This window comes from Eptatretus burgeri, chromosome 3 (assembly GCF_056783735.1).
Source record: "Eptatretus burgeri isolate ZD-2024b chromosome 3, Ebu_testis_v1, whole genome shotgun sequence".
NCBI classification, from domain to species: Eukaryota; Metazoa; Chordata; class Myxini; order Myxiniformes; family Myxinidae; genus Eptatretus; species Eptatretus burgeri.
Window position 1 is genome coordinate 130,133,543 of NC_140963.1, and position 13,553 is coordinate 130,147,095.

The following is a 13,553-nucleotide window of genomic DNA, read 5'->3' on the forward strand; positions in this document are numbered from 1 at the left end:
AGAGGGGACGTAGCTTAGCTACGTAGAGTTAAATGGAATGTGCATGATTTTAAGGGATGACGAGGGAGCTTGAGTTAGTTGAGGGATTTCGTGAGAAAAATGGCAGTGTTCAGCGATGTGAGAGAAGAGAATTGAAAAGAAACAAGCTGAGTGAGTGAGGGCCAGCGGGCCTGTGTGAATGGAGTGAATGTGGAATGCATGGTTCGATGAGTGATTGGGGGGGGGAGTGATTCCCACCCAAGGGACCCCGGGGTCAGAGTAAAGTCAGATAGTGGGTTAGTCAAATTGGCAAAATGGAGGTCTTTTTGCTGTTGGTGCGAATGTAGGCTCGAAACCCGTTTGGAGGGGTGCAGGAGTCCTGTTGACGGGCTGGGTGCGTGGCTGCGAACGGTGAGTATCGCTTAGTGGTCACCCCGGGCTAGTCGGCCACAGTAGGCCAAGGGCCCAAGATGGGCCGGGATAGCGTAGTGGGCACGGGTGGGCCCGCATGATGCGGGGCCCGTAGCACCAATAGCCACGTGGGCAGTGTTGTGGGCACGGGCACCCGGGGAAAGGGGCCCGTGGTGCCAGCCTGCCACGTGAGCATCGAGGGGGGAGTAGCCATGGAAGGCACCCCCCCCAGGTTTTAGGGAGCTGGTAGGCTCGGAGACAGTCGCAGGACCCGGGGGTGCCAAAGTTGGAGAATCGGCAGGGGGTAGTTCCTGCCAAGTGAGCCGCGCTGCCCAGCCCCGAAACCGTGCAAGGGCATGGACAAAAATTGGAGGACAAGGCCCAAATTTGTGAGGACACCAACACAGGCGACGGGAATCTTGATTGGTAGAACCAATAGTTTCAGCGACAGGCGCTTTTGGAAAGCCCCGGGGTAGTTAAAAGTTAATAAATGTTAGGCTCGATAGGGAAGTGTACCCCTCCGCACCATCCATCCCTTCGCTCTCGTTGTCGGCCGCTGGACCCACCTTGGGTTAGATTGCTGAGATCTGAGGAGGCCATTCTGAGGCTTAATTGGGCCTCAAGACAGGATGCTAGCTCTCCCTTATTCCCCTCCAGGAAGGGAACGTAGGGGTTGGGAGTAGGCTAGGTGACAGGATAGGTTAGCCGGACAGATACAATAAAGGGGGTTAGGGAGATGATTTATGGCTGGATTATAGAAGAAAAAAAAATAAGATGGGGCGAAGTTTGGTTTTTACAAACTGAGGGAGTGGGTATGGACAGAGACAGGCAAAGGCGATAGGTTGGGAGGTAGACAGTAGGGTAGGTCCAAGCCCGCCTTCAGACTGGCGGCATCACCGCACTCCTTCCACAAACCTCCAGAACGAGACAAGAGGCCGGCCAGCTTCATATGCCGGCCTGTTTGTGCTACAGTGGCCTGTTCAGGCCTTGCCATGCCTTGTCTGCCTGCATCTGCCTTAACCCCATGCCTGCTGGCCCTTGTGTTTGCATTTGCCCCTGTTTCCATCCATTACCATGTGCGCCAGGATCATTGTGCAAGTTGCGGGGACTGCCCTGCAGGCAGCCCCGCCGACCATTGTGTTTGCTTGCGTCGGTGCCCATTCAGTATTCTGCAGGGACTCCCCTGCAGGCAGCTATACCACGGGACTGCATTGAGCAGCCCGTGCACCGTGTTTTCCATACATTACCATGTGTGCCAGGATCATCACACAAGTTGCGGGGACTGCCCTGTAGGTAGCCCCGCCGACCATTGTGTTTGCTTGCCGACGCATTCAGTATTCTGCAGGGACTGCATTGGTGCAGCCCGTGCACCGTTTGTGTTCATGCCTGCATTTGTTTCATGAGCCAGAGACTGCATTTGGGCAGCCTGGCTCCCTGCTTCAAAAATGGCCTGTGGGATGCCATATATCGCATGCCGGGTTGAGGTGAGTTGCCTCCAGCAGCTGAAGACATGAAAAGGTTCTGTGACAGACAACGGGGCCTTTTGAACAGGCCCCAAAGACATCCGACCTTCAGCTGCGGGGGCGCTCGCCCTCAAACTATGACTAACTTTGCCATGCCCTTTTCCCCACAGAGTCCATCAGTCCTGGGCCATGGTTTAGTGTAAAATTTGTAAGTTTAGCTAAAATTGTGAATGAGTTTTGCCCCCCCTGCATGTTTGTCGTAGTGCAGGCAATTTTAGTTAAGTCGTCTGTATGAGTGAGTTTGTTTAGATAGTTACACAGCCCGTAGGTTATTTACTTTTGGGGACACGGATACACCAAATGTCACACTCAGGGATCCAAAGGTAAATCGTACTAGGGGAAACTTAAACAAGAAGGCACACGAAAATTTGACGACTCGGGAGGAGTCTGTAAAAAGGGGAGGGGGTAGTGTTACGGTTGTGGAAATTCACAGATCACCATTCAGGTTCCCTGAAGATCAGTGATGTCGATAAGTGTGTGTCCAGATTATATTTCCCCACCGATGTCTCACGGGATTTATTCGTGAACCGGGCTGTGCATCTTTGAGTTAGCCGTTATTCTGTTCTGTCTTTAATTTCAAACAAACACACCACTCCTCAACAATATCTCTACAACCACGCCACCTCCACCACCACAACAGCATCTCAACAACCACGCCATCCTCACCACAGCGCCAACCACACACCAACCATGCCACCACAACCCCCAAAACAGCACCTCAACTCAACTCCCGCCCCGATATCCCTCGAAACGGGTAAACAGAAATGACGGTTGGGCAACAACGACAGAGCCAAGCCAGACTCTCCTGGAATTCCCCCCCCCCCCTGCGTGCTGGGAAGGGCAGAGCTAACGCACGCAGCGATAAAAAGGCACGTGTCGACGCCGAGTGAGTTGTTGATGGTTGTGAGAGAATTGGGGAGGACATCGGTGTGGAGAGCGGGAGCAGTTGGTCGAGTCGGAGCCGGAGAGGAGTAGCCAGCCGGTTCGCCGTTGGAGGCACCGTTTGAAGGCATTGTTGGAGTCGAGACGAGTTCGGGCAGAGACATCAAGGGTCACCCAGCGAGTCACCAAGAGGGTGGCAGGTAGCCTGCTTGGTCTCTCAGAGCCTTCCGGTTATCCTGGCTCCGAGGAAATATTAAAGGCTTACGAGCCAGGACCTTTTCTTTCCTGCGGTTTTTGCATGGAAGCCTTGTCTGATAAGTAGAGAATTGTTGTTAAGTGCATGTACGTAGTAAATAGACAACGGCTGTAGGTCTTTTTGCTCGTGTCTTGTCCCTTACCCCCATTCATTGCATACGTGCCTGCATTCCAAATAAATGTCCCCTTTGTTTGAATATTCACCTGCTCGTTGCGTCCCTTCCTCCATTGAATTGCCATAATTGCGTTCAGAATAAATAGCTGTTTTTAACACCGATAAGCTAATCGGGTCCAGCGGGGCTTGGCGATAATAAACCGCTCGGCAATCGCAAACTGAGCGAGCTGCTTAAGCGGCTCGTTTCCGAGCAGGTCCCGTTGAGGTACAACCTCTCGGTAGTCTGTCCGCGCAAATAATTAGGTAAATCGACAATTCGGCGATCGACCCTGTAGCGGGGGCAGAGTATTGACAAGGTTGTGGTGTGGTTAAAAACGCACCGGTAGCTGGATTTCGGCGTTGATCCGAAAGCTACGACTGGATTGCCACGGCTGGTGGGCGCGTGGCCGCAATTAGCTAAAAGCGGTCGCCCGCACGCCGGAGTGGCGGAGATCATCACAATATATATATATATATATATATATATATAAATATATATATATATATATATATATATATATATATATATATATAAATATATATATATATATATATATACATATATATATATACATATATATATATATATATATATATATATATATATATATATATATATATATTTTAAACCTTCAAAAATCTTCTTCTCTGAAACGGCTGAACAGATCGAGGCAAAACTTTTGAGGTATGACCACCTAAACATGAGGAACAGAAAGTTCCCCACCTATGATATTGTTACGGTTGTGGAAATTCACAGAATACCATCAAGGTATCCCAGAGATCAGTTATGTCGATAAGTCTGTGTTCAGATAGATTTCCCCACCGATGTTTAATGGGCAATTATTCGTGTGCAGGGCTGTGAATCTTCAGTTTGCCGTTTTTCTTTTGCTATCTTTATTTTGGACCAACCGCATTTCAACCACCACAACCACCTCCTTCACAACAACCACCTTCTCCACAACCGCCTTCACAACAACCACCTCCACCACCAACATCGCTCTCATCAACCATCTCCACAACGACCACCACGACATCCCCTCACCACCTACGCCACAACAAGCAACGCCTCACCTTCATCTCCGCAAACGCCGCCATATTTGCGCCAGCCACGGCGAGTTCCCAACGAACATCTCTGCCACCAGACGCGGGGACTCCTTCGTTGGGGCGGGGGTCGATGATTTCACCCACGTCCGCTCTCTCCGAGCTTCGCGACAATTCGGATCAAAAGATCGAAAGGGGCGGAGCCAGCGGGGGGTCAGAGGTGAGAGATCGGAAATCAAAACCTCGCCTCACGGACCCAATATAAGGGCGCGCATAGACGCCAAGCGCGCAGTTGTGTGGAGTCGCGTTGGGAGCTGGGTCAGCCTGGAGTCTGGAGTCTGCAGTCGGTGAGGAGCTGGAGAGAGCGGAGGAGACGGGAGCCTGGGGCGCAGTGTGCCGTGCCGTGCCGAACTGTGCGTCGCTGGAGAGAGGCCGGAGAGGAGTCGTCAACCAGCGGCATAACGGTCTGAGGTGATCGGGTCCCGGGACAGTCCAAACGACGCTGAGGAACAGACGGGCTCTTAAGAGAGCATCAACTCTGAAAGAGCAAAGGCCCGTTCGTTCCTCTGAGGCATTGTCGACTAGGCCCGATCGACTGGGCCGCACGACGAGGCCTTGGCCACGCCACGGTCACGCCAGCTGCCGTGTGGGCGGGACGTCGAGGAGCGCCCAGCGAGTCGCCACGAAGACGGCAGGTAACCAGCGCGGTCTCTCGGAGCTTTTTCGGTCTTCACAGCTCCGTGAACCATTAAAGGCTCACGAGGCCCAGTTCTTGCCCCTTTTCTTTCCGGGGTTTTCTTTGAATGAACGTTGTGGCGCCATGTCCTTAAGTAGAGCTGTTAAGTGCATGTAAATAAATAATAATTGAACTGCTTCGCGGCTCGTTTCCATGCAGGCCCCGTTGAGGTACAGTCTCTCGGTAGTCTGCCCGCGCGATTAATTCGGTAAATCGACCATTCGGCGATCGGACCCTGTAGCGCGTGGGTAGAGTATTGACAAGGCTGTGGTGTGATTAAAGATACACCCGTAGCTGGATTTCGGCGTTGATCCGAAAGCTGCGACTAGGTTTGTCCGTTCGGTGGGCGAGAGCGGCCGCTATTGGCTGGAAGCGGTCGGCTCGCTCGCCGACGGGCGGTAAGACACAACAATATCATAGTTCACATGGTTTGGCAGCCATATTGTATAGAAGAACGCACATTATCCGATTAACACGAAACTTCACAAACACGATCTCCCCTCCCCAGGTAGAGGCAGAGTGTAAATTTATGATGTCATCGGTCACATGTTTCAGCAGCCATTTTGGATTGAAAATAAAAACCTCTATAAACCTTCTCCAGAATGGCTTGGCAGGTTGATCTGAATCCTGGCACACACAATCTCCTAGCCTTGGGGAATATACACTCAGTGTACAAAACATTAGGAACACCTTCCTTCTATTGAGTTGCACCCCCTTTGCCCTCAGAACAGCCTCAATTCGTCAGGGCATGAACTCTGCAAGGTGACATAAACATTCCACAGTAGGAGGAGGAGATTGGGACCATACTCTGTGCAGAGCATTGGTGCTGCTTAAGCAGTCTCCTTGGCTATTCGGCACAATCCTGGATAGGTCCCCACTCCGACACAGTATACCAGCATGCTGGCACTCATTTTGCCGACCTCGGAAGGATGACGGACCGAGTTAACCCCACCTGGTATTAATTCAACAGCTGAGCGTGATTTGAAATCAGGACCCTAGGATCCAAAGCCAACCACCCTAACCATTAAGCAAACACCAGGCATTATTCCACAGGGATGTTGGCCCATGTTGACTCAGATGCTTCCCACAGTTGTCACGTTGGCTGGTCATGGATTTCTACTCCGAATAGCTCATTCCATCTCATCCTGCAGATGCTCAATTGAATTGAGATCTGGTGACTGGGCAGGCCTCTGAAGTAAGCTGAATTCTCCGTCATGTTTGTGGAACCATTCCTGGACAATCCTATCCTTGTGGCGTGGGACATTATCCTGCTGAAGAAATCCATTTGCAGATGGATACACTGCTGCCATGAAGGGATGCACCTGATTGGCAATGATGTTCAAATATCCTGTGGCATTCAAATGTTTGCGCCACTTTTATCAAGGGCCCAATGTGTGCAATGAAAACACACCCCACACCATCACACCGCCGCCACCACCACCAGCCTGCAATGTTGACACACTGCATGATGGATGCAGGTACTTATGTAGTTTTCTCCATACCCTGGTTCTCCCATCAGCATGAAACGCCAGGAACGAGGATTCATCAGACCAAGCAATGTTATTCCAATCCTCCAGTGTCCAGTGTTTTCATTCTTTAGCCCACTGCAATTGCAGGTTCTTTGTTTTTTGCTGAAAGAAGTGAAACTCTGCACGGTCATCGGCTGCCGTACCCCATTCATGTCAATGTAGACCAGTTTCACATTATTTTATGGGTCCTTTTGGACCAATGTTGTACTGGACTGTCAGTTGACTAACTGTAGCCCATCTGTTGCTCTGCACGATTTGTGTCAGCCTCCTTTGGCCTCTTTCATCAATGAGCCATTTTTGACCACTGACCTGCCGTTGGCTGGATGTTGGCTGGTGGATTATTCTTGATACACATGGGAAGCTGTTTAGCATGAAAAGCCCAGCAGCATTGCAGTTCTTGACACACTCAAACCGTTGGGCCTGGAACCTACTACCATACCCCGTTCAAAGGCACTAAAATATTTTGTCTTGCCCATTCACCCTCTGAATGGCACACATACCCAATCCATGACTCAATTGCCTCAAGGCTTAAAAATCCTTCTTTAACCTGTCTCCTCCCCTTCATCGACACTGATTGAAGTGGGTTTAACAGGTGCAATGAATAAGGGATCATGACTTTCACCTGGATTCATCTGATCAGTCTATTTCATGGAAGATGGAAGATGCAGCTGGCAGGTGTTCCTAATGTTTTGTACACTGAGTGTAGTTTGTAAATGTAAACGTCATAGGTCACATGGTCTGTCAGCTATGATTTTTTGAAGAATAAACTTTTAAAAACCTTCTTCTCCAGAATGGCGTGACAGATTGAGGGGAAACTTCACCCACATGTTCCCCAAGGAGATACCACGGTGTTCACGAATAATTAATGGGTCACATGGTCTGGTAGCCAAGTTGAATTGAATGAAAATTTTAATATTATTTCTCTTGCATTACTGAATCATTTGACGTGAAACGTCAAAATTATGATCTAGTAGTGATTAGGAATGCATGTTTTAAATTTCAACCTGATTGGCTACATGGTCTGGCAGCCAGAAATATATGATTTTTTGAATCTGGGTTCTTCTTGAAAATTTTTTCTTTGAATAAGGCTCACTTGGCTGCACCTGAATGAGTTGGAGGGTTGAGGAGTAGCAGCTGAAACACAAGTGTTATCCGAGTTCCTCCTGATGACTTCATCTATGCTTTTTAGTTGTTTGGGTTCCTTCTGATGACTCCAATGCAGTACCTATTTTATTTGGTCCTCCATCTGATTTGAATTGAATTTTTTAAAATCCCATTCTGAATTGAATTGAATACACACACTCTCGTGTGCAGCCTTGATGCTGCTGGTTGCATCATTGGTTAGGGACGCAGCTATGCGGCTGATGCAGTGCTCCTATTGCCAGTACACTGGTGCTCATTTCACTGATCTCGGAAAGATAACAGGCTGAGTAAACCCCATCTGGTGTTAATTCAGCGGCTAACAGGGTTCAATCTCAGTACCCTGGGATTCCAAGCCAGCCACCCTAGCCGTGAGGCAAATGCCAGGGTTATTCAATTAAATAAGGAGGACGTAATGGGCGAGGTGTCCGATCAAAGCCGGGTTGCATTCAAAGCGGGATGTCTTGGTACTCGGTCATCACTGCCAGCATTTATAAAGTGGCAATTCTAGTGTTAAGAGTGTACATCGAAAACTATTCAACGGAGGAAATTGAAACTTTATCACATGTTACCTGACCATTTGATACAGCACATATTGAGCGTACATCAAAAAACCGTTCAACAGAGGAAATTGAAACTTTACCACATGTTACATGATCATTTGATGCAGCACATATTAAGCATACATCAAAAACCGTTCAAAAAAAAAAAAATAGATGCAATTAAAAATTTGCCACCAGAAGAGTTGCCTCCCTCGCACCAAGTCCTTCTCAAGATTGCGTGGGGTAAGTGTTCTATGAATACCTTCCTATTAACTGAAAGCAGCTGTTCTGATGCAGGAAGTGCAGCATCTCAAAGCATGCCGTCCTTCGGATGGGATGAAAAGCTGGCTGACTTGTTTGCATTTAATTTGTGGATGTGAAAGACTCTATGACAACGTTTGAGAATATCACTCTGTTGTACTGTATTTGCTGCACTGGCCAAATTCCAAATTTCTCTCCACTTATTTATGGAGTCTCTGCATCAGGGATGGAGGCTGTTTGATTTAGTGATAAAAGACTAATTTCCTTCTCAGCAGGTTGGTATGAAATTGATTCCCATGACTGCTCATTCTCACAAACCTCCCTTGGCAAGCATGGTGAGCACATGACATATCCAATTTGAGTTGAGGGAGGCAATTGCTCTGCAATCAACTGAAATTGGTTGATTTAAAGGTTTTCATATTTTTCAACATCTTAAGTTGTGTGAACCAGAATGTTTTAGGTTTTTAGAGGTTTATTTTGTATTTGCAGGTTCCTCAAAATATTATGAATTCTGTGCCGCTTGGGTTCTGTGGTGTCATCGGAGGGTCTGTTGTATTCAGTGCATCATATCTCTCTTGCAACAGTCTCGCCAACTGGATTTGTGAGATTGAAAAAGGTATCACCAGCAACCACCATGCACACACAGTTATGTAAAACCTCACTCATGGGTATACGCTTAAATAGCAATTTGCATCTCTACATCTAATGGGATATGAATGATAATATAATCTAGTTCCCAATTTCCCTTCTTAGCTTATACTCTCCATGTTTTCCGATTTACACAAATACTTATATCCTACTTTATCAAGTATAAGCATCGAACAGAGTCGATTAAAACAAGCCAGGTACGAATAATAACATTATATTTGTTGTTACTTGCAGGGTATTATTCTCGAATTATAGAATCTCGTTCTAGACTCCAAGCTGCCATGCAAATTTGAGGTTGTGAAGTTTGGAAATGAGCCACAAAATACATTACACTTTAAGAATTCCATTCACCTACTAGATGATATTGAAGACGAATCAGAGAAGGTCTACTGAGGCACCATTTTTCATGAAGAAACTAGAGTAATTTGACTGCGCGCAGTCGACGGGTATGCCTCTGCTCTCCCGCACAAACACTTGAGTATTTGCATATTTGACCCTTGACCTTTATCATATCTGGCCCAAAATCTAATCAGTTAATTGCCCTGTCTAACTTTACCTTTGTACCAAGTTTGATGAAATTCTGCCCAATATTTTTTGAGTTAGGGTGTAAACAGTACAATTTCAGAGTTTGACCTTGACCTTTGACCTTTATCACATCTGCCCCAAAATCTAATCACTTAATTGCCCTGTCTTACTTTACCTTTTTATCAAGTTTGATGAAATTCTACAATTTACTTCTTGAGTTATTGCGTAAACGAAAATCTGGAGGGAGGGACGGACAACCCGGAAACATAATGCCTCCGGTACCCTTGGTGCGGAGGCATAATAAGTTAGTGACACTCATGACAGACCTTCATCATCGCCAAGTAAACTAGAATGCACTGGAGGGAGATGCTCATGCTGTTGTTTCTCTTCTGATATGTCCTGGTTGTTTTATTATTTGATGTACTGACAATTTTTTTTTAGAAGTGAAATAACTCTCTGCATGCATATTTCCCAGTAGGTATGTGGAGAGAGGAAATTTATTGCATTCTGTTCATTCTCTTATGACTTGCAGTGGTAGCTTCCAAAGCAGTACTTCGGAGAGGGTATTGCATTTGGGTCCGTTTGTTTGTCTCTGTCTGTCTGTTTGTTTGTCCGTAACAGAACTTTCGTGTTTTTCTCCGCAACTCCTTGTCGGATTGAGACGAAATTTTCACCATGCATGAAGAATGTTTTAATGATAGTTTGACGTCGTAGGTCACGTGGTGTGGCAGCCATGTTGGAAAAATGGAAAAACTTTGGACTCTTTCTCCGAAACCGTGCCAAGAAATATATTGAAACTTGGCACACGGCAAGTACTCCTCATGGGGAATGAGTGTGATTTTTCTTTGACGCCAGAGGTACCTTCGTTATGACGTCATAATTGCATATGAAGAACGCTCTATCCGATCAGTATGAAAATTTTTCATGGTCATCTAGGGATAAAATTGTCCACAAATTTTTTTTGATGATGTCACCAGTAATGTGATTTGGCAGCCTTTTTTTTAACCTTCAAAAATCGTCCTCTCAGAAAAAGCTGAGCAGATTGAGGTGAAACTTTACACATATGACCACATATCCATGAGGAACAAAAGGTTCACACATGATGTCATAGTCACATGGTTTGGCAGCCATATTGGATTTACCCCAAAACGTGAAAAAAGCTTGAATAAATAAGGCCCAATGAGGGTGAGCACCATCCTGTTGAAAAATGATATTGGGTTGCAGGTTTTCAATCTGGGAAGGCGAATCCTTCCACCATGTTCATGTAAATTGTTGAGGTCACTGTATTCTCCATAAAGAAACACGGACCCACCAAGCAGTCATGGAGAAGGCCACACCGCACATTGACCTTTGGACTGCCACGTATGCATTCAATGATCATGTCGGGGGTTTCAGAGCCCCAGATCCTCACATTGTTCTAGATGACCTCCCCTGATACATGAAAATAAGCTTTGTCTGTGAACATGACCTTTTTAAGGTAATATTTGTCATCCTCTATGCGACTGAGCATTTCCAAGGCAAATGCCTTGCGTTTGGGTCCGTCATTTGTTTTGAGTTCCTGCAGAATCTGAACCTTGTAGGCTTAAAGCTTCAGTCTTTTATGCAAAATCCTGTGCACAGTGGTGGTTGGTCATCCCAGTTCGCTGGATGCATGTCGGATTGATTTTCTGGGACTTTGTTGAAATGATTCACTCACTCGTTCAACGTCTGCTGTACTTGTGCTTAGTCAACCAGTACTTTTGTGTTTCTGACAACTTCCAGTCTCCCTTAACCACCTGTACCACTCTCTCATACTAGTCCGTGATGGCGGATTCCTTTCGTACCTCGTACAGAAATTACGCTGAACTTGTGTCGGATCTCTTCTTGATGAACCATTCGATGCACTGAGATGTGGAGTCACCATTTTCTTTTACCTTAAACTACCAGACCTGAAGATATAGAAAACTTTATGAGTTTCTGCATCATATAAAGCAAAGGGTATTGTAGTATCATTTGTGGTACTCAATATATTAACGACCAAATTTGTCCAAGTCTTTTTGGAACACCTTGTATATTTTCCTTGTGAGCTCAAAGTTGAAGTCTTCTGAGACATTCACAACATGAAGCTCTGTGCCAAATTTGGCAATTCTAGCTGCTCTCATGTCCAGTTATTCTGGCTTGAGTTACTAGAAAGGTTAAAGAGGGAATCCTCTTAATTTATATGATCTTCACAACATTGGTATTTTAGTCATTATTGTGATATGTCTTGCATTGTATCAGTTTTAATAATTTACATCAGAAATGTTTTCATACATTTTGATACTTTGGGAATGTTCCAACAAGTATTTGTGTTGTTGCAGGAAAGGTTGTCAAAAATGTGGAGCTAACACCGACAGGTAAAGTGCAGTGATTCTTCCTCTTCCTTTTAAGTGAAGACATCACAACACTACTTTTGAAAGTTACTTGCTGATAGTTGTTCAAACTCTTGTAAAAATATTATTATGGTTTTTTTCAATAACTTGAGTCACTTTCATTTTAATTACAAAAGAAAAATTTACAGGTGTTGGATAATAGCATTGAAAAAAAATAACCTTTTCATGCTGGAATTAACCTTTTTCACACCTCTCTCAAAAATCATGTATGTTGTGAGTGACACATTTTCAGTAAATATAGAAATAAATGATAGGAGCCTTTTGTATGTTACATGTACAGTGGGAATGGGTGGTTAAATTAACAAAAGGAAAAGTGTAAAAGGGCTCAAGATGGGGTGGGGGGGGGGAAGGGATAGTTGTGGCACTTGAGTACTTGGCTTAAGAAATGGGAAGGGTGGTTTGCAAGGAGTGTGAGAAAAATAAGGGAGAAGAGAGGGTTGTATGAAATATACCTCGGGGAAAGGGCAGTGAGGAAAAAATTATACAGAAGTGGTATTTCATACAAAACATTGTTATTGTAAACCTAATTTGCCAGAGGATAGCCGAGAGGTATGTACACTGACCTTTGAGCTGTCTTGCTTGGGTTTGAATCTCGACACAGCTATAAACTGTCATCTTGATCTTGAGCGTGCAGGTCGGCTCATCAATGTGTGCGCCTCCATCGGAGGGATGTTAAGCGGGAGAACTCATCTGCCAGCACGGGTCTTTCGTGGATCTGAAAGATCCCTCAATGTCTTTCGTGACGAGGAGGCGAGTTATCGCCGGCAACCTAAACAAATTCCAAATTCCTGCACTGACTACTGAGAAGGCAATAGGTATGGTCAGACCCCGAGGAGATAGTAAAGTAGTGTGCACATTGAGAAGGCAAGTGTTTAATTGGTACTGTCCTTCATTAGTTCATTCACTTATTTTAATGCATGCAATTTTACTGATGCATAATTATGTATATTGGCATCACAGTCTAAATGCTTGCTTCATGACAATTTATTCTCACATCCTGAGTAATATTTTAATCTCTCCATTGTATCCGAATGTGCACGTTCTTTATGTAATAATATATGTAGAGGTTGCAGTATAATATAGGCACAGAATAGTGGGGCAACTTAGCTAAATACAGCATAACAATTGTGCATTTTTGTGAGGAAAGCACCAAATTTGGCACACTAGTAGCCTATCATATTATGAACAGATGTGGATACTGGGCCATCACAAAATTTTTGATGGCAGTGGAAAATGGCTGCCACAGCCATCAGCGGCTGAATTTGAGATGGCCCAATATCCAAATCTGTTCATAATATGATCAGCTACTAGTGTGCCAAATTTGGTGCTTTCCTCACAAAATGCACAATTGTTATGCTAAGTTGCCCCACTAGAAGAGATTATGAACAGCATTGGGTTACATTGTGAACGTCTTCAGACCTAGAAAGCCTGGACTAAAAAGCAGGATTTGTTGGATTAATAGCACACAAATTTTGACTCATGAGGAGAGATGATGAGGTTAATGAAATGGCTGTGT

General features: G+C 45.6%; 1 protein-coding gene and 1 long non-coding RNA gene across 7 annotated transcripts in view; one reads left to right on the forward strand and one right to left on the reverse strand.

Annotated features, from left to right (window-relative positions):
- LOC147030968 (macrophage mannose receptor 1-like) overlaps positions 1-13,553 on the forward strand; it is a 355,425-nt gene that overhangs the window by 209,932 nt on the left and 131,940 nt on the right. For all 6 annotated transcript variants that reach the window (XM_085875590.1, XM_085875591.1, XM_085875593.1 and 3 more), the window contains 2 exons: positions 8,943-9,069; positions 11,966-12,001. In XM_085875590.1, the coding sequence (XP_085731716.1) occupies positions 8,943-9,069; positions 11,966-12,001 (163 nt within the window). The remainder of the gene's footprint in view (positions 1-8,942; positions 9,070-11,965; positions 12,002-13,553) is intronic.
- Positions 11,877-13,553, reverse strand: part of LOC147030969 (uncharacterized) — a 37,650-nt gene continuing 35,973 nt past the window's right edge. The window contains exon 3 of the long non-coding RNA XR_015056604.1: positions 11,877-12,837. This is a non-coding gene — a long non-coding RNA (uncharacterized LOC147030969). The remainder of the gene's footprint in view (positions 12,838-13,553) is intronic.